The 21,948-nt window shown below is 38.8% G+C and overlaps 1 protein-coding gene across 1 annotated transcript in view; it reads left to right on the top strand.

The window, feature by feature from the left end:
• The window catches only part of ADSS1 (adenylosuccinate synthase 1), a 31,089-nt gene extending 19,234 nt beyond the window's left edge, over positions 1 to 11,855 (top strand). Inside the window, exons 8-13 of the mRNA XM_030000869.2 lie at positions 854 to 980; positions 2,185 to 2,339; positions 3,535 to 3,659; positions 5,660 to 5,757; positions 6,924 to 7,073; positions 8,523 to 11,855. Of these exons, the coding sequence (XP_029856729.1) occupies positions 854 to 980; positions 2,185 to 2,339; positions 3,535 to 3,659; positions 5,660 to 5,757; positions 6,924 to 7,073; positions 8,523 to 8,575 (708 nt within the window). The 3' untranslated portion in view covers positions 8,576 to 11,855. The remainder of the gene's footprint in view (positions 1 to 853; positions 981 to 2,184; positions 2,340 to 3,534; positions 3,660 to 5,659; positions 5,758 to 6,923; positions 7,074 to 8,522) is intronic.
• The last annotated feature ends 10,093 nt before the right edge of the window (positions 11,856 to 21,948 follow it).

Genomic DNA, 21,948 nt, shown 5'->3' with positions numbered 1-21,948 from the left:
AAACTAATTAATTAATTTAAATGAAAAATGCATATCTTCATTATTATAAAACCTTTCAATAAGCAGTAGCTATGCTTCTTAATAGAATGTTCTCTTCTTGTGGACATTAAAATAAATTTTGTGGATGATTTAATTCTCCTATAACATTTTTGACATAAAATAACTGTTGTATTAAAGTAGCCAAGAGGACACAGGGTGACACTTGCAGTTAGCAGTCTCCAGCCATAACTGATCTAGTCTGTCTGAGAGACTTCCAGGCTTACTGAAGAATTGTTTGTGGAAGCTGTGTTTCAAGATGCTGGTATTACAAGAAAAATGTCTTTTCATAAATAAATTCAGAAGAGCTGCTGGTAAAACATGTTCTTCCATGAATATGTAAGAAAAGAGGATGCTAAAAAAAATCTGTTACCTTTCCCAAGTTTTGTCTGGTACTTGTTCAGAGCTGACATGCTACCTTTAAAGATATTTTTTAATGTTCGTGGGTAGTGATTTTTTTTTTCTTTCGGAGCTTGCGCTATTTCTAAGTCCCACTCTCAGTGTGTCTAGACTATAGACACACTATAGAGAGTCTATATCAACAAAATGAGGTAGGTATACAACATCTCTGTGAATAGAAATGGTACAGAAATTGTGGCATTCTAATGCCATAACAAGGCATGTTTTCTTATGTGAATCAATCATTGATTTGTTTTCAATAGAATATAAGCTAATGGTTGTATTTTTCAGGTAAAACACAGCTATTGAGGCTGGCATGTTAGGGTTATCTGTATGTTTCATGTTTCAAAAGTGAACACAGTGTTCCCTACTTCCAGCTATTGTCTGGGGAAGCTGACATTTCTACTCAAATTTGCAGGGATATGCTGAAAAAATAAGGCCCATGGTTCGAGATGGTGTGTATTTTATGTATGAAGCTCTTCATGGCTCCCCAAAGAAGATCCTTGTTGAAGGAGCCAATGCAGCATTACTTGATATTGACTTTGGTAAGTTAAATTTTAAACTCAATTTAACTCCTAAGAGATTACTTTTATTTTGATTTGTGTTTATATCAGCTTTGCAAACCTCAGAAAAATAGAGAAACAAAATAGTCTTTCCTTTAATAGGAACAGATCTCCCAAAAGTAAAGCACAGTAAGCCAGAGATTGTATCATTAACAGGATTAAGTGCTTAGAGTTTAAATATTGAATTTTACTGAAGTTTATTCCAGTGGAGTTGCAATTTCACTGCAGATATTCTTGTCTTTATTACTTCTAAATGTGTGTGCACATTGCCATACATTCCAGGCACCCATTGCAGTGCTGCTGAGGTAATTCCTCTGCAGTGGAGAGAGGATTAAACTGGTACGGATAACCTGTAAGTCTAGCCTCCTCAGTTGATCTCTGCTCTGCCCTCTTACCAAAGGTTAATTAAACAACTTAGGTCTCCATGAAGATGAAATGAAGAACTGAAGAGATTCTCCAATCCAGAGTCACAGTGCAGAGTTCATGAATAACCTTTTAAGACTTAGAAAATTTGGTGCAGATACTCAGAGCTACTTGTGTAGAGGACTGGCAATGTCAGACCGTGACCTTTACACCAGGCTCTCCGTGGATGTAGCGGAAGTACTTTCTGTGATACACAGGACAGTGAAAAAACATATACACAGCAGCAGCATCCTAGAATAGATCCAGTGCCTAATGGAAGTAGTATTGAGATGCTTTTAAATTTCTCCCTTGTGGGCAATTCTCAGTGAAAGTTTCAAAGGATGAATGCAGAAAAGCTTACGCATTGGAACAGATAGCACATACTTGATACCTCCTTAAGTATAAGAAAGTAGGATATTTTCTTATTTGTCTGTCTGAACTTCTTGCTCACTAGTAATATGCTTATACAAATTGCCAGGGTGAGTCAGCTATTTGACTGGAAAAAATTCTTCATTTAGAGGGGTTTCTGTGTAGCTTTAGCAATCTAAATACATATTATTCACTACAGGAGGAAGCAATTTGGGGAAGAACAGCTTAATTTGTTCTCTTAAAAACAAAATGGGGATATGTAGTAAGAAGAATTTGCCCTGCTCTTTGGCTGCTGTTTCAGTTTAGCTTTAAAGCCAAATGTACAGGTGAAAATCTCCTTTCAACTCATAAAGGAAAATCAGTCTTTGTTTCTTATCATTGCTGAAACAGGGTTGTGCTGTTGTTTTTCTGACAGGCACCTATCCTTTCGTGACTTCATCGAACTGCACCGTAGGTGGTGTATGCACTGGACTTGGTGTTCCTCCCCAGCATGTCGGTGATGTCTACGGTGTGGTGAAGGCGTATACTACTCGGGTGGGAATTGGAGCCTTCCCCACTGAGCAGATTAATGTAGGTTTAATGTTACAAAATGCAATATATACAGTTGCCAAAAAACAAGGTCAATGGAATGGGGTAAGGGTATACAAATGATAAATAAGCACCTTAATAATACTGCCAAGCAATTGCACTCATGAAGAGAGAAGTACATTATAAACTTAAGGTATTTTTCTTCAGAGGAGAGAAACACAAGTGTGATGATGTTATATCATGGTGACCACGCTTCTGTTGTAATGAATGATGTGAAAATAGATTTCATCATTTTATGTAATAACATTAGGTGCGTTTCAGTGGCGAGAGTTTGTTGTAGGCTGGAACTGTCAGTGCATCACAGGAAAACTTAAATTAAAAGATACAACTTCTGTGCTTAACAGCCTGTGTTCTGTGTGATTTATAGAATAAATGTGGTGTGCGCATCAGCCAGTCATGCACAAATTGATCAATAAAAAGAAGGGGAGAGATTCTGATTCTTTTAAACTGTCTGTTGTATTTTCATTATCAAGAAACCAGAAAGCTCAGGGTATTGATTATGAGCTACGCACACAGCAGTCTCTAGGTCAGTGATCCAGGTCTAATTTAAGGATTTAGTCACTAAAATCCTTTTTCTAATGGCTCAGATGAATTGGTGACATCCTTTAGTTATATGAATCATGAGCGTAAAGTTTCTTTCTTCTTCATTTTTAATGCATTATAAATGCTGCCTGCCTGAAGGGAACACTTGGCAGTCTCATTCTGTGGTAGAACCTAGGAGCCCTAGGCATGGTCAAGGAGTCTGTTGACCTCGACATTGTACAAGCATTGATCTTGTCCCAGGCATTTACAGTCTTGGCCCCCCAAAACAATAGATGCCAAAAGACCAGGTGAAGAAAGTAAACACAAACAAAATTAAAACCAGGGCTGAATTGTCAAGGAAATCTTCCTCTCAGATGAAGAAGGAAGAAAAGTGTCTCCTTGGAACATGAAATAGTCATATTAAATAAGTATTTTGGAAATACTAGTGATTGAAATACAAAAATCCTGTACATATGAGGGGCTTTATTCTCTGCCTTAGTCCCCTCATAATAAAACTTAATTATTTTTCTCTTTTTTTCCTACAAAAAGGCCTTGGAATTGAACAACTATTATTTTTTTTGCTATATTTGTTTATATTTGTTTTCCTGCTATTTTTCAGTGAAATACCATGAGCATTCTTTCTGTCTTCTTTTAGGAAATTGGAGATCTTTTACAGTCCCGTGGCCATGAATGGGGAGTAACTACAGGCAGAAAGAGACGTTGTGGCTGGTTAGATCTTGTCATTTTGAAATATGCTCATATGATCAACGGATTCACTGCGTAAGCATCACAGATTTTGCGCTACATTTGGAAGTGATAATTTTGTGCTTCGCAGAATAAATATGTAGGTAACATTAATATAAGTCCAGTAAAGTGTTACATTTTAAGCAATAAAATAATTCACAATGGGCAACTGAGAATTGTCTTAATGCTAATAATGATCTAATTCCTTTGACTTTTTTTTCAAATCAAGTGATTTTACAACATCATAGCAGTGATTTTTTTTCATACATGTTTTCACTTTGCTTACATCAGATGGCAAATGTAGATTGGACCAATGTATCAGTTTTTTAAGAGTTTACTCTAGAGTTCTTGGTGCAGTGCTTTCATACTGACTTACGTCGCAATCTAAAACCTGCTGGCTTTGAGCTTTGGTTGGCTCTAGTGGATCGTACTTGTAGGACTAATTCTGCATCATTTGGAACCACTGCCTCTTTAAGTGAATTAAGTGGGATGACACAAAGTGCACAGCAACTGGCACAGCTTTCATTCCAGTCCCTACAGGTTCATTTATTTACAAAGATGTGGTCTATTATTATGTTATAAATTCTGCTTTTAATGGGCTGAGTTTTATTTTCTTTGGGACTGAGCGACTTACTTGGTTGATAAATTATTTTATAATTAAAAATATATACTAAATTGACATTTTAAAGGAAAAGTGACTGTCTAAAGAAACTGTTCAAGACCATAATACCATCAAGCTAGCTTATGTCTAGAGCTAAAATGCTAGTAACTATCACAAGCCATTAATTTATACTAACTACCGGTCTGTATATTCAGAAGAAGTTGCAAAAGTTTCATTACAGTTTTGTTCATGTAAAGTGTAGACTTACTCATGCATTCAGGCAAACTTTTTCATATATGCAAACACATGACCTTGGGCATTTTAATATCTTACAAACTGAGACTTAATATCGTTTATGCTACTAATGTTACAAAGGAACAATGATCTTTGTTCATTAATTTATCAGAAGGTTTTTCAAATATTTTTTTTACTTGGATTTATATTTTGCTTTAACTTACATAGCTCTAGTTTATGTGGAAATAGTATTAGGAAGGCATTATGTTTCCTTCCATTTCAGTTCTATACAATTACTGCGCTTCTATCAACAAAACTATGTCATTTCTGGTAACTGTGACAGTTAAAAACACATGGGGAGATAAAAACTTCAAAAAAGTTGAAGAACTGGCTCCGTGCTGCTTCTTTCCCAAAAGGCCTTTTCATTTAATCTTTGCATTCATCATACACTTACTGAGCACATATAGCATGGACTATTATGTACATACCTAAATGTATGTCTAAATCCTTAGCTACTAATATTTTTACCAGCAAGGTCTGGCATATTGTTTCTAGAGAATTTTACTAGTTTTAAAATGCAGTTTTATTCTGATCAGTGAATACTACAGTGTCTTTTTGAGGTTCCATTTTTGTGTTCCAGTGTGTTCATTCACAAGAAGAAAAAGATTCATTAAACTGACAACCCTGGTAGCACAGCCTGGGCACTGAAAGTCAGGCTGGGATCCTTCCTACTGAACTGTATACGTGATTTTAGTAGCTAGATTATGCTTGTGAAGTCTGTTTTAAAAGTGTAATTTAGTAAATAAGTCTGTCTTACAGTTGTTGTGAATCAGTAGGAGTAGCAGAAACAACTGCTAGTAGTGATGTAAAGTGACATGCCATCATACACACCCAAACCGAGTCCAGTAAGGCTCACTTTACATAGTCAGCTTGCATTTTCATGTGCTGAACTGAACACTGTGCACCTGTATGAGCAGCCAAGCATTTGGAAATGTGTCTTAGTAACTCAGTCATGTATTCATCTGAGAGGTGTGAATTCAATTAACAATGTTTATAGTTTAATATATTTGTGTATTTCTGCTTGCTGGGTTGCCTGAGCTGGATTTGTGAATACAAAACTAGAAATAAAAAAGAAAAGACAGGTGGAAAGTATTAAAGAGGAGATTCATCATGTGTGTAACTCTGATTTTTTTCTGTACAGTTTGGCATTAACAAAACTGGATATTCTTGATGTCCTTGATGAGATTAAAATTGGTGTTGCTTACAAATTGGGTGGAAAAAGAATTCCATATTTTCCAGGTATGTTGTTAAATATCTATGTTCATTTTCCTCTTTCTGTTAAGTCATGCCTGTTGGGAAAGACTGTTTGCTTTTTAAAATCAGGCTTGATTTCTTTTTCGCTAGACCTTCTGTAGAAATCTGCAGAACTGTGATACCAGTATAAAGACTACTGTATCAGTATGTTAGCATTTTCTAGTCACCTTGCGTCTGTATGTATGATGACAAGAAGTTCAGAGCAAATAAAATCTTGTGTTAGGGCCTCTGTGTCTTGTCCCATTAGATTTTTTTATTGACAACACAAGGGGTCTGAAAGTCAGCAAGAGTCAAGTCAGTGTGTATCTTTGGCAATAGCCTTTAATGAAGTAAAGTAAAAATAAAATCAGTGCTTAAGCTGTGAAAAAACGAGATGGATACAAGCAGAATAAAGCTGCTTATCGGCTACCATCATGTAACTGTAATTAACAGCAACAACATTGTGATTAATAAAAATATACATTGCCTCCTGAATATGCTTCATGTTAAAACTTCTAAGATGTAATAATATGTAATTTTGATACATTAATGATGTTTTCAAGATACCTGTAACAGTCTATGCCAGGATGAGGGGGTTGTTCTGTTGAGGTGGGGGATTCTGGAGGCACAGGGAGGGCTGGCAGCAGCCACCAGCTTTCCCACCACTGATGGTAGTTTCTGGCTGTGGACAGTAGCACAATGAGAATTCCAGTAGGGAAAGGCTTGAAGGCATCTAAGTGTTTAGCAAGCCTGATTCAGTCCTGTTCCATGAAAGTAAAAATTTTTGAGGAAGTCGTGCTTTGTCTACAGGAGGACTTCTATTTTATTATGTGCAAATCTGAACCAAAAAGTGGAACTACTGTAAACTTCAAATAATTTGTTTCCTTAAAAATACTTCAGTAGTCTTCTGACAACATAGATTGCATCCTAAGGTTTTGACAAGAGGAAACTGGATTACTAGATCCTCTTGAATCAGAGTTATCTTCCTAAGTAACAGAAATTAATCTAAATTAAGAATAAATTAATTAACCAACCAGTAGAAATACTTGGGCGTTTTTTTATTTATCAGATTTTAAATGTTGTCGAAAGACTTTGTTGGTCAAGAACCATAGGTGTGTTCTTTTAAGGTGGAGCAGCTAAAATCAACTGTGATAAAAATTGTTCTCCCACAGCTAATCAGGAGATACTACAGAAGGTGGAAGTAGAGTATGAAACAATGCCTGGGTGGAAGACTGACACAACTGGTGCACGAAAATGGGAGGACCTCCCACCCAAGGCCCAGAATTACATTCGCTGTGTGGAGAACCATGTTGGAGTGCCAGGTAAATCTTTCTGTAGATGTACATATGAGGATGCCACAGCAGACAGGAACGGCTCTGTAAAAGTGCTCAGTTCGTTAGTCAGGGAGTGGCTTGATTTGGGCAGGAGGCAATGGAGGTACCTGTGGTTGGGCTGATGATGGTAAAGGTTGTCAAGAAGCAGCAAAGGGTGGTGTTCTGCGGGCAGGTCTGCAGTGTTGCAGAGAGCTCCAAGCTGCTGCTGACAAGGACTTAACCAGAGGAAAGATAAATGTGTGTTGTTCTTGGCAAACTGCTGCTTTCTGTCAGTGAAAACTTAGGGATCTCTCACATCACCATGCTTCAGTGCATAGTTAGTCTAATGTCCTCCCTTTACTAATATCTTCCTTTCACTTTACTTCCTGCACTGCATCCCTGTTTGGATATAGACTTCTCTTTTTTTTTGTTTATCTCTTCCGTACTTACCCATATAAGGAGATGGGTTGCATAATGGATACAAGATTGTTTAGCCCAATTCCGCCTCTTTGGAAAAATGAGAATCTTAACATGATCAAGCCATCCATTTTTTTTCAAATCTAACTGCTAGAGCTCTAGCGGTGCCAAGAGCTAGGTGTGGCATGAATGGTGGAGTTTGAAAGGCAATTTCCACAGTAGCAAACGTGGAAAGCTGGCATGTGTGCTTTTGTTTTCCATAAAGCACCTCAAAGGTCACATCTGGGGAGTGTAAGCTAGTTGCAGCTGCGGCAATTCCAGCATTAAGTTCGTGGATTAGGAAGCATCTGATAGCAGACCCTAAAACTCAGTGGGTGGTCTGTGTGTGGTCACGGACACAGATGTGGGCGACGGGATATGTAAATAAAGCTTCCCTTACTTTATTTCTCTGGTTCTCGGTGTGAAGGCAGGATGCCTTGGTGGGTTTGATGGCTATAGGAGACCTACCTACAGTCAGTTCTATAGTATGCCTGAGCAATAAAAACTGTAGTGGAACAATTGTAGTGTGCTATTTGGGGTGGCTACTCACACTGGACAATGTTTTTAATTGCAGCCTTATACTTAACAATATTATAGCATGTGTGCATCACTATCCCCTGGTCCACATCAAGAAAACTTCACAGTCTGGCAGAGCTCTCACTTCCTCTCTGCAGGGAGTTAGCTAGACATCCTATTACTCAAGGCAATGACAGTTAAACCTGTAACAAACATACTCGACCTTCTGTTAGGCCTTCCATCTGCAATGCTTTGTGTTTATGGTATGATTATTTCATGCTTTCAAACTTCAGTATATTGCACTTCTAGTGTGGTAATGCAGCAGGTGTAAAGTGATTTTTGACAGTAAAACTTCCTAGCATTGTGTTTCAGGACAAAGTTGGCCAGTTCATAGTGAAGCGTGATGAAAGGTGAAAATTATTCAAATTCATTGATTGTAATATTTACTCTCAGTAATTGTTCTAATAGATGTGTTTTCCTCCCTAGTTAAATGGGTCGGAGTTGGAAAATCAAGAGAGTCGATGATCCAGCTATTCTAAACGAATGAAGAACTTCAGTGATGAGAAGCACAATTTAGCCTTCATCTGTTCCTTACTGCTTCCTCTTTAAATGGAGATGCTATTTAAAACCAACATGTTCTTCTAGGAATTGAATAGAAAGAAAACATATATTCTGTATTGTAACATTTTATTTATCTTTAAGTTCTCAGTAAATTCAGTGTAAAATCTCCTTGGTGGCCATCATCAAAGAAAAATCAAAAAAATATTCTTAACAAAATAAGGAAAAATATTTTTTAAAATTTGAGCCATGTTACTATTTAAAAGTATTTTACATCCATACAGAGTTATTTCTTCTTGCTGAAACCAGTATTAAGCCTTTTCCGGTAGTTACTGGATAACTTTAGAATTGTGAAGCTTGGATTTGCTCTTCAACTTCAAATGCTACAACGTTTATGTATTTGGGTTGGCAGTAATAAGACAGATACCATGTACTTAAATTGGTTGGATTATATAGGTTTTCAGTTTCTAAAATACGGTGAAGTTAGGTAGGTATTTTTGACCGCACAAAGCAAAGCAAACACAATTATCTATAATTTTTATATAATGATTTTTTAATAGCCCACTAAAATGAATGGGGAGCATCTAAAATATTTTTGTCACAGAGCCTATTCTAGTAACTAACATCTGTAGAGGGGCCAAACTGGAGAAAGTTCAAATATCCTGTGTACTAGCACACAATCCCTGTGGAGACTGTCAGATGTGCAGTCTTTATTTTATGCAGTAGGGAAGGAGTGAGCAAAGGTGGAAGGAAGAGAGTCCTCAGGGAACAAAACACACGGGGAGAGCGGAGCTGAGACAGCACGCTGTGTTTTCTCAGTGAACCTGAGACATTTCTTCCTGCTCATGCAGTGATTGTAATTTCCAAAGTTTTACTGTAGATATCTGTTGAGGAACTTGGGACTTGCAGCTCTGTAAGGCACACTTGCTTCCACAACTCTAGGTTTCCAAGAATAAATCAATGCATGACTTAACGATGACTGCTGCAGTATTTACACCCCTCACACATTTTGACCTTCCTCAGCAAAATGTAATGCCTATTTATAGAAGGGGATGACATGTGGCAGCCAGGGTTGGGACATGTAGAAGCCGTGGAGAGGTCCCACAATCTTTAAGAATACACTTGGATTTCTTTGTGGATCTTCTAATTTATAATGGCTATACTTCAAGAGCTCTCAAAAAAAGGCCTACCTCTTGTAGAGGAAAAAGAATACAGAGAAATGGAGTTATTCCCTAACTGCGGAATTTTCCGCGTAAACGTTCCTTTTCTATTGATGTCTCAGAAAGCTATAACAATATTTTTGTATCATTCCCAGGGGCTGTGGAAATGGCATCAAAACCCCAGTAATGCCATTATCTAGTGTGTGAAAATATCCCTTTTCTGAGATGATAACTCCAAGGATATAAACCCATGAGAATCTTTGCATCAGAGATGGGGAAAAAGAAGAACCTATCTGGAGTATTCTGTGTCATACTCATCCCCTTTGTCTTTTCTCACTCAATATTAAATAACAGTTCAAACCCATTTGTGTCAAGAAGCAATTACAAAAGTACCGATACAAGCACAAAACAAGCACTAAATTTAACTGTTTACAGATGTATTGCTGCTTGTAAGGCAGAGTTCTTACACCCTCCAGCTGCAGTGCAGTCTCTTCATACCCCAGTTCATCACAGACTGTGGCTTTATGCCACAAGCAAATACCCTTTATCTCTTGAAAAAAAAAAAGAGCCCAAAGCTGTGAATCCTTAATACAGCTACAATTCCTTTGTTGATCTTTGACAAGTTGTTTAATCTCCCTGCTACTGTTTTTGCAATCTGTAAAATGGCAATTAGGCATACATCCTCACCTCTTTTACACTGTTTTGGAGGTCCATGGGTCCTGCAGCCTTGCTCTGACATTGATGAGGAAGCTCTCCCTGTAGTATTTATGGGTATTCTAATGAAAGAGCAATGAGATTTCTGACTTTATTTAATGTTCGCAAGCCATTTCTGAAAGGTGCTTGGTAAGTGCTAATTATCACAAGCACCGTGAAATGTGCCTCATTTATATGACGTAATTTAAGCATAAAGATGCTTGTAGGTACAGTAATTAAGTTTTGTTTTCCCATGGCTTAACCTTGTGACATTTGCCTACTGGATGATCTAGACCTGTTCCTTTCTTGGCCCCATATTCATCAGTGCATTTGTGCTAGGAGGTTGCCGCTCTATTTAAGCTTTGGTTGATTTATAGGCAAAGTCCACAATGACTAACAAGCCACTCTGTGTACTGAATAACTGGATTTAATGATCAGCTCTAAATGAAGTATTTGGCGTATTGAAAAAATTAGGTTTTATAGCTTAATTTTCACAGGATTACTTTCTCTTGTTCACCTAATCTTTTTATTTTCCGTTAAGTAATTTTTCCATTAAGTCTCTGTTAAATCCACATTGCCTGTCTTTGCATTCAAGGATTCATCAAAAAGCCAGTGATGTTGTCAATGGGCATGATGTAATAGGCAATTATGCCCTGACTTACACTGGTACCGTAAAAATAATATCATGCATTTGATTTAATTTCATAGCATAGATTTTTTAAATGAAAGTTCTACTCCTATTGAATTTCATATGTGTTGTCACTGAGTTAAATGTGAATAAGTTCAGTCTTTTATCAAAAAGCTCTTTAAACTACTGAGTGACACAATACTTAATAAGAACATTTTTATGTAAATTTTCTTTCATTTTGGCTGTTTCCCATGTGTATTATATTTTGTATTGTTTGGAATTTCATTTTAATAACAATCACTGTGATGAATTTAATTTCTTTTTCTCCCCAGCCAAATGCAATAATAATGACTAAAACTGGTTGATGCATCATCCTGTTAGATATCTGGATGGAAGAATAAGGGTGAACGTCTACCAAAATGGCATAATTTGTGGTAAAGATTATAGTTTTCTAAAAGTAGCAATTACTGATTCACTCATGCACATTAATGTATTTGATGTATTTTCTCACATTTACCCTTACAATATGGCCTTCATAGTCAGGTGTATGCTTCCTAACACATGCAGTATAGAATTTTGAAGCTTTTGTAATTTTTAATTTGGCTATATATGGTCTTACAGTTCTGGCATAATGCACTTTATAAAAGGAAAGAAAATTAAGCATTTCCATAGTAATGTGCAAACTATACTTAACACCTTGTGCAGATTTTTTCAGATGAATTTTGGATCCACACCTGTTTATTTTGTCCTGAAAGACATATTAAAACCAATTTAAAGTAACGGTGCTTGGTCTCTATTTCTCTCTTCTTTTTAACACCATACAAACACTTCATACAAAAACCTGATTCAATATTTCATAGATTTTAAACAATAACTAGCAGCATCACTGAATGAATAGGTATTTTCTTTTAATCTACAGATTCTTAGTGTTTGGCCTTTTTTTAACATATTCCACAAACTTTTGTCACACTTTCACATTTACAAACTGAGCAGGGATCCATGTTTACTACCAGGGATTTATGGTTACTCATCTTTAATTAGCTCACCTGAGTGAACAATTGTTTTATGAAGAAAAAAAGCACCTTCTAATTGATGCAAAAATGTTCTTGCCATACCAGCTGGTTCAGAACAACTGATGTGAACTCTATATAGCTCTTTATCAACAGAACTGTGCTAGAAAGGAAAGATAGATACTGGCTCAGATAAGTAATCGTCACCTCTAAAATGAGAGTGGGCTTCAGATAAGTACTGTTAGGGCTTTCAGAAGCCTTTGTAGACATCACTTTCTTTCTCATCCATTTTAGAAGGAGCCTGGAACAACAGGTGAGTGACCTGTTCAGTAAATGACAGCAGGTTAATACACAATTCAGGGCAATGTCTGAGAGCTGTATGAGAACTGGTCTGCTAATTAACTAGTGTTTGTTCATTTCCTTGGCATGAGTTATATATATATAAATTCACGTAGAATGGTCTTTGGTAGCCGAATATCTGAAGCAGTTTCATCTAACTCCACATGACGCTGGCAATGCCCAAGACCAAAAAATACCAAAACCAGAGGTCTGAGGTATTGAAGACTGAGGGAGTCTCTCTTTGCTGAAATTACCCACCAGGAAAACACTCTGGTTTGTTACTGGTCTGTCTGTTGTCTGTCACCTGGAGAGCTGAGTCTTATGACTGGGAGGAAGGAAAGAAGATAAGCAGCCTGGTAAAAATGGGAACAATGTGACCATCTTGCCTTTGGAGAGTTGCAATTAATAGATGACTTTCCCACCCCTACCGTCTTCTAGTAAGTAATACTTTACATGGGGTCAAGCTGTAGCCCGCTCCTTACTCCTCGTGAAAGTGGCCCAGCTAGCTTCCTTTACAGTAACATTTCATATCCACCAGAGAGCTGGTTTCAAGTGCTGGATGTGTGCAAGAAGTATGAGCTGACATCACCCTTTTAACTAGGCATCAGGCAAGAAAGAAAATCCAGCTCCAACCATCTTATCTTTAGAACAAGTCCCTGTTTGTGGTATAGGCACTCTATCAGGGGAGTAGCCTGTGGATTTGTTGGCTACTAATTGAAGTGAGTTTGTTAGTGGTGGTATCGTCTCTTTATTAGATCCATGTTGCCAATGAAAAAGAAGGTGCCTGAGGCTTAGAGCCTGCTTGCCTGTCACAGTGCTACATGGGATTCATAGGGTGTGAGAAGTGGTATTGTACAGCCTGCTTCAGAGAGGTAGGAAACTGGGTTCTTTCCTTCCCAAATCACAGGTTGTCCTGGTTTCAGCTGCGACAGAGTTAGTTTTCTTCCTCGTAGCTGGCACAGTCCTGCATTTTGGATTTAGTATGAGAGTACTGTTGATAACACACTGATGTTTTAGTTGTTGCTAAGTAGTGCTTACCCTAAGTCAAGGATTTTTTGGTTTCCCATGCTCTGCCAGCAAGGAGGTGCACAAGAACCTGGGAGGGAGCTTGGCCAGGACAGCTGACCTGAACTAGCCGAAGGGATATTCCATACCATAGGACGTCACGCTCAGTATATCAACTGGGTGGAGTTGGCCGGGAGGGGCGGATTGCTGCTTGGGCATCTGTCAGCGGGAGGTGAGCAATTGCATTGTGCATCAGTTGTCTTTTCTTGGGTTTTATTTGTCTCTCTTTTTGTTATCTTCCTTTTCATTACAGTAGTTGTTGTTATTATATTTCAATTATTAAACTGTTCTTATCTCAACCCACGAGTTTTACTTTTTTTTCCAATTCTCTTCCCAGTGGAGGAGGAGGAGTGAGTGAGCAAGCGGCTGTGTGGTGCTTAATTGCTGGTTGGGGTTAAACTACAACACAGGTCCATCACAAAGGAGCTTTGGTAAGGAACACCTTTTACTCTCAGATGGGGCTGGCTGAACCCTTACATATTGCTCAAATTTAAAGTAAATATTATCCATGTAGATGTCAGCCATAAAGTGAGGCATTAAAGAAGTAAAGTAAATAAGGGTTTCAAGATTTTGCCTTTTAATCTCTTATATACCTACAGGAAATTAGTTGTTCTAAAATACCTTTATGTGTTATTAATATCTGTACAGTTCTGGAGTAGAGACTGTGCATTAAATATTTGCCCATCAGCCCTGTGAGACTGACTGTAAGAAAAAACAACCAAAAAACAGGAAAGAAGATCTTCTATGAGTACATACGCTTTATAGCTTCCTTTAATGTAGAAAATTTTGGCTGGCAGCTGCATTTTGCAGTGGTTGCAAACAGTACAAATTCTAACACTGTCTACAAAAATGTCTTTGGCAAGGAAATGTCTTTGGCAAGGAAATGTCTTTGTCAGGAAAAAAAAAAACACTCATGTATTTGAATGTTTTCACAGTCTTGAGATAATGTACTCTTCCTTTGACAGGCGTTACCTTTTAGAAGTTGAGTACATACACCAGAGTTTACATTACAGGCCTGTAAATAGTGCCTCAAACAACAGCGTTAGGTTTCAGGAGATACCTTTACAGTGCTTGGTAAGTGGCGGAGCACTTCAGACACTTTAGGTGGCTGCTGAAATCCTTAAAATACCCTGGGCAGAAGCACTGGAGACATGTTTTCTTAAGGACTGCAGAATACAGTCAACTATACATGCCCTTACAGCAGAGGTGGCAGTATCCATCTTCATCTTCCCCTATATGAGACAAAACTTCCAATGCTATCTGGGCCTAATTCTTCAAATGCATGGAAACGGTGTTTGCCGCTGAGGTTTGTGAAGCCCGCCTGGCCTGTAAATGGAGATGGTCCCATGCAAGGGGTGCTGGAGTCAGCCTTTGGTGAGTCTGACAAAATTACAAACTTGGTAAATACAGCGTATTACCAGTCACTATTATAAAAAGGTGTTTCATGGTGTTCTTTGCTTCTGAAGAGAAAACTCCCAGTTACAAACCTATTGTATTTACACTTATGTTTCCACTGAAGTTCTTAAAATAGTGCAGCACTCTGCCATGAATGGAAACCTGTCCTTTGAGTTCTGAATTGTGGAGTGGCTGACAACAAATGGCAAAAACCTTGATAAGCTTGAGGGCTGGGCAACGGAAAGCTCATGAAGCTCAGGAAGAAGCGCAGGGTTCCCCGTGTCTCAGTACAGACTGGGAAGCACCTGGCTGAGGAGCAGCTCTGCTAAAAAGGACCTGAGGTTTACAGCAGATGCCAGGGAGAATATGAACCAATGATGCACTTGCATCTTGAATAAAGCAGACGGCCTACTGGGCTGTAGCAGGAGGATAATGACCAGGAGATGGAGGGAAGGTATTTCCCATTACTCATGTTGGTGAGTAGTACCACTGATTCATGCTAAATACCCACTGGCATCCATTGTAATGGCATGGTTTGTGTCCTTAGTAAATGGGTGAAGAAGAAAAGGAGAACTGGGGAGATGATGTGATATTGTTGTTTCAATAATCTGCCTTGCTACAGGTAAGACTAGCTACAGCCCCAGTGCACAGTCACGTGTACGTCAATACTACAGTTAAAACTTTACTGCTTAGTTAGCATCCTATAGCATCAAAAATAGGCAATGCAGTTCAAATTTTGAAATTTGCATTTTGTACTCCAATTTTCTTCTGCTTCAGTTGTTCCAGCCACTGAGGCTGTGCCCTTGTGGTGGCTTCATCCTGCTCTGCAACAACTGTTATCACTGTTCCACACTTCAGTTTGCACTACAAAGTAGTGCACCCAGTATGGAAAATGGGTTCCTTTCAGATGAAACTGAACAAGAGATGCTTTCCAGCAGTGCCCCCGCTATGCTCCAGATGCTAATCAGAGTTCAGTCCATGGGACCAGACAAGAGCTGGTCAGAAGCAACCCTCCACCTACAGTGTGGATATTGGCTCCTGAGCACCAACTACTTTGCATATTTATTCCTGTAGTGCTGCACTGCTTGCTAATATAGACACACCTTTTGAACATCAGCCATTCCATCTTCCCTTATCCAGTTCTTTGTTCACTTTATACTAATCCCTAACTAATTATTCCCTGTATGGTTCTATATCAAATGCTTAATGAAGTCTAAATAGATTATAACCACTGCATTTCCTTTGTCCATAAAATCAGCTGTTACCCAAGCTACTCAGGAGTCATCTATTTTTAAGTCCATCTCGCATTTTATCCCATTTTGCATTTACCTCTATGTTCTTAGTGAGCCTTTCCTTGAAAACATTGCTGAAGTCTTACAAACTACTGAGTCTAGACTATTAACCCTCTGTTTATGAGCATAATTTTTTCACTGCGTCCTTTAAAAGTATTACATTTTCAGTTCTCCAATAATATAATACCGCTCTCAACTTGAAAGGTTATTAGAAGCATTTCTTCCAGCCCTGCAATTGCATAAAGCCATTCTTTCAGAATTCAGGAATGCAGTTTGTACCTGTACCAAAGGGGCCGTAATCGTGTCTATGTGAGATAGATTAAGTAAAGTTTGAAGACACTGAGTAAATTCACAGAAGGTTTGCCTTGCCATTCTGAAACAGCATTAAGTTTCTATCTGTAGCTTCTAAAGAAGAAAAGGTAACTAAGTTACCTGGAAAAGGTAACTAAGACATCAAACCCATTTCCTGAGGATTTGGTCCACTGATTTTAAGTATATACATTCTGCAGAAAAAAATAAGAATATACCTTCAGTGATCTCCACTTGTCTACACTGGGTACTGAAATAAATAGGGGGCTAGACAAAGAAGCATCTCCAACCTTGCCAGAAGAACTGAAGTTGGAATTAAACAGCAGCAAGCTCATGTGCTGGGTGCTGAACTTGGCCAAAAGAATGACAGGTGTCTGGGATGAGTACTGAAAGTCTGTGAATTCTGAAGAGCTAGGAGGAATGTCAGGCTACTCCCCTCCATTATTTAGTCAGTTTTCAATGCCAGTATTACAGTTTTATATTTGCACCAGTTTCAGTGGTGATACATTTGTATATATAGGTAGTCCTTCCTAGAGTTTAGGTCGTGATAAAAAATCAATATTAGAAACAGGCAATACTGAACACCTTCACCATCAATCTGGAGATCTTCCAAATCTTGCAGACAGGAAAGAAGAAGATACAAGTGTGTCACACCAATATCTTTTCTGAAATTCTCATGCAGAAAAAAAAAGAAAAAAGATAAATGCATATACATGACAGGAACATACTGAGCATAAATATATAGAATAAGTTATAACGCATTTTAATATACATGAAAAAGAGGTCAAGTGGAAGAAATAAAAGATGTTAGCTAGTTAACGTATTACAAATGGGTAAGACATTTTTTCTGTTAGAGATTGATTTGCACCAGACTACATAATTAAAATGCCAAAGCTGGTACTGATGGAAGTCTGAGCCCTATGCAGAATGTATTGATGATTTCTACCCAGAGGAAACATGCCCAGCAGCACAAAAAAGTCTCATTCGCTTAATTGGCACCCTGGATGGTAGGCCTAGGACTGAACATTACTTTTATAGCTTATATCACACCGCCCATGCGAACTGCTCAGCAGAGAGCAAAGAAAATGAGTGCCTTCAAGACTTCCCAGTGTAAACAGATTTCAACTGAAAAGGCTGTACTAAGAAAATTTCCGCATTAGCCCTACTGATGGTCCCTGTAGCTGTGGCATGTTATCCTGGCAATGTTCAGGGACTCGCATTGACTCTGTGCAGCTTCTGTTTTCTAGACAGAGATCTTCTCTGTCCAGGATTGACGATACAGCCACACATATTTAAAGTAAACACACTTTGTGGGCTGCTGCTGGGGAACCATTTGTTAGACATGGTGAGTGCAGAGAGCCTGGTTCTTTGCCAGCATGCGCTGACATAGTCCCTTCGAGCTGAATGGATGGACCCTGAGTTATTCCAGCTAAATGGCTGCTTCAGGGAGTGGATAAACGTCAGCATGCGAGGCACAACATACAAAGCTGTCTCGAAGGAAGGATTCCTTTCCACAACAAAATAAAAAGACCAGGGCTGGATGCAGCCGCAGTGTGGAGGGAAGAAGATTTTGCCCAGCCCTTTCCATGCCATGTGAGGGAGAGGATGTTTTGTACTGTGTGGGGCTTAGTGAAAGGGCAGAGGTACCTGTAGCCTCTCCCAAATCAATCCACATTGAATAGTGGAACAGCACCATTTGGACACACATTTAAAGAATTCTTAGGACAACCACCTAGTATTAAATGAAAAACATTGTCTCCTGCAGAGAAAGAAACCAGAACACCGTGGCACCACGTTAGGTCAGGAATGGCAGTTAATCACTGTCAGAGCTCAGTTTTCTTTTTTCTTGATAGATTAAAATAATCAGGAAAGAGGCAAAATAAAAGGAAATTGTGTGCAACAGAAATGAAGGCACACAACTGAAAAGGCCAGGAACAACAACCATGAAAAAAAAACCTGGAGAAAGCAGCCCCTTTGTAAACCCTGCACATTGCTGTCAGCAGAACAGTAACAGCCTTGCAACAGCAAAACCAATTTATAGTCTTGAGAGTGCCCTCTAGTGTAAGTGGGACCTTCGGCCGTTGGTCTGCTGGGCAGAACTGGTCTATCTCATGGCTGGCAGAATAGTAACATGCTGTGAAATTTAACCACGCCATGCTAATTTAAGAGCCAGTACTGTCTGCCGTGCCAAGATGGCAGAACCTTGGCTTAACAGCAGCATACTTCAGGAGCCAGCCCTTAATCCTGCACATTACTGGTTTATCAAATGTTTTTTGATGCACGAACCAACTCATCAAGATGAGGGCACGAACTCCGTTGCTAACAAGTCATAGTAAAACGACGTGCACTTGTGAACAGATAATGTCTGAACTGGGTGTAGTGCTTTGATCCGCGTTGTAAACATGTTGTCTGCTAAGGCTGATGTGCTACGGTACTGTAGGAAAAGAAAAGGGTACAAAAGAAAGGAATCGGCCCCGAGCCATTCTAGTAAAACCAGGTTTATTCAAGGAGGTTTTTTTAAATCTTCGAATGCGTATTGCAGAGCACAGAAAGAAGAGTACAGTGGGACTGAGTGCATGGGGTGCGGTGCTTTACTTCAGTCCTAACAGAGGGTGTGTGTGCATCTTGATACTCCAGCTGACTTACTTAACACAGATTGCATGCTGACGCGCGGCCAATTACATCAGCTACTCTAACATGTATTCCACTTAAAAGATTTTCCAGAATATTCCTTTTGCCATTTTAGCATGAAAACATTATAAAAGAACCAGTGAGTTGGCCAAAATCCACTCTTTTTATATCAATACAAATTGAGAGCAGTCATTAAGGGAACTCCCTATTTAAAGTGGTGTAACAGAGAGTCCTGCCTCTAGGTATTGTGTTTTGATTTCTTTCTAAATGGCCTAATAAGGAAAGAATAGAATAAATGGCGAATTTTTACTACAAGCACGTGGAGAGGAGGGCTTTGGTATAAGTGAAGCTGGAGAGAAAGATAAAGTATTTTTAAGTCCCTTCTGATGCTTATGGGAACCTACTGTTAGGCATTTGGAACAGTTTAAAAGCTAATATAATCTGGATTGCTATTTACCTGCCACCTGTTCCTAGAATGGAACACTTTAACTTGTTATGGTAAATGGATAAAGGTTGCTTACAAAACAAGGCATAGAGGGGAAGAAGTAAAACTGATGAATATTTAGATTCACAAAGCCAAATCAGCCATTGTGGATATTTTGTCTGACCCTGCCTAAAACAGAAGACAGAAGTTTCCTCAATTTGATCTTTTTCAAGTTTATAAGTTCTTTTCCTTTTAAGAAAACCTCCAGTCTCAATTTGCAATGTCTGTGACTTACAGTCTATGATTTTTATTCCAGTCTACCTGTTTATTTCTAATTATATTTTGGAGTAGTTGGAAGCATTGGCTCACAGGCAAACATTTATTGTGATTGTCTTACAGATGGATCAGAAACAAAAAAATCTTAAAATCTGTAATTGCTTACTGGAGTATTTAAAATCTAAATCTACACATTTTGTAGGCAAAGCCTATCGTAGTTCAGGTCTGAATGTGATATATTTAATTAAATTAGTCTCAGTGCAAAAGAACGCAATGCCAGTTCTTACAAAGGGATCGGTGTAATCCTGAGGACTGTATATCGGTAAACCTGAGGAAGCTTCTGGCAATTCAATGTATTTATAAGTACTCTGAGGAAAGGAGATGAGCAGTGCAGTATACGTGTTTACTGCATTATTGTTAGAAGTCAAATCCAAAAGCCAGCTGGGAAGAGCTGCAGCTGTGTATTTTCCAGGCTCTCATGATACCAAACAGGCAATAAATTGGCAGTGTCAGTAAGTATGCAGTACACGTGGGGGAAAAATAGCCTCAGTTATATACATAGAGTGATGGGTTCTGAATTAAGTGAGTAGCACTCAGGGGAGTGATGCTGTAAACCATTTATGAATAGTTCCCTGAAAGCATCAGTTTGGTACTTTAGCAGTAATCAAAATGACAAATCAGATGTTAGGAATTATCAGGGAAGGGACCAAGAAGAAAACACCTTTAGATTTGTGCTGTCCGGTTGCATAGCATGCCCGCAGCTGGTGCACTGGCCACCCAGCTTCAGGAAGGACGTTAGAGGCTATGAGAGGTATGGAAAATGATTTCTGAGGCTGTCTGTACCCTGTAGCTTAGGTACGCTGGGTGCACTCGGCCACCTAGTCCTCCGCTGCCCAGAGCTCTTGGGGCACCCGGGGCTCCCTCCCTCCCTTCCCACGCACCCCAGTCGCTCTCCAGAGCAACAGTGCACGTTCGAGAATTTTCCTGTGCCGTGAACTGGGATGTGGCACGGGTGATGTGGATCGGGAGACACTGCAAAGGAGTGCTTCAACATGGCAAAATATTTCATCTTGAATAAAAGATGAAGGAGGATGATATAGCAGATGTCTTTGTAGTCATGGATGTTATGCAGAGAGTCAATAGGGAATGGTTATTCATTATTTTTTATAAAACCAGACATAGGAGACACCCAAGGAAATTAACAGGCAGCAAACTGAAAACAAACCTGATGAAGCATTTTTTTAAAATAATACATTACTAAGTTATAGACCTTGCTAGACAAGATAAACAAAACATTACCAGTTTTGAGAAGGGGACTGGACAAATTCGTGAAGAGTGGGCCTACTGACAGCTATTAAACATTAAGATCCAGATGGAAATTTTGGCTCAGAAAATTTCTGAACTTTGAACTGCTAGAAGCAAAGAAGGTGCACTATGGCCAGAGTCCTTCTGTGGCTGCCCTGACTTTCTTAGAGCACTGGTAGAAATAGAATATTAGGAAAGACAGACTTAGTGAGCACAATCCATTTTGCTCTTTAAATTTGCTTACTGGAAATGGAAACTATTGAAAAAAAACAAAATTAAATTTTTCTTTGTTCTGTAAGTGACAAAGCTGTCAACCAGGCAATTTGTCTGTAATATTCACACAGGCACAGGAGAAGCAAAGGAGCAAGAAAAAGACTGTCATTTTTATTCTCTGCTTTTTTTTTCACAAACACGTTTTCAAGGATAAACCAAAATCATCGTATTTCACAATTACCATTAGTGGTCTGGGATTTGTTTCGGTTGCTTTTTCACATTCAGAAGCTGCGTAATGTAACACATGATCTCATTAACTAACTTGGGAAGTTGTTAGCATTAATTTTCATGAGCGCTCAATGCCAGCAAGCTTTGCCAGATCAGATCTCAGCCTTTCTTCTACTTCCAAATCATCAGTGGACCTTCCTCAAGGCTTACTGCTATGAAAGTAATAAAATACTCAGAATCATTCTGTTGGGTAACAAGTCAACAGACTGGCAGATGAACCACTTCCCTCCCTGTAGGATGCTAAGGTATGTTGGTACAGACCAGACAGAATTATTTTGCCTTCATAGCTTACAAATAGGGAATAGCTGGTCAGTAACAGATGTTGT

This window comes from Aquila chrysaetos, chromosome 2 (assembly GCF_900496995.4).
Source record: "Aquila chrysaetos chrysaetos chromosome 2, bAquChr1.4, whole genome shotgun sequence".
In the NCBI taxonomy this organism is placed as follows: domain Eukaryota; kingdom Metazoa; phylum Chordata; class Aves; order Accipitriformes; family Accipitridae; genus Aquila; species Aquila chrysaetos.
Note: the sequence above shows the minus strand (reverse complement) of the source record. Positions and strands in the feature narration are given on the sequence as shown.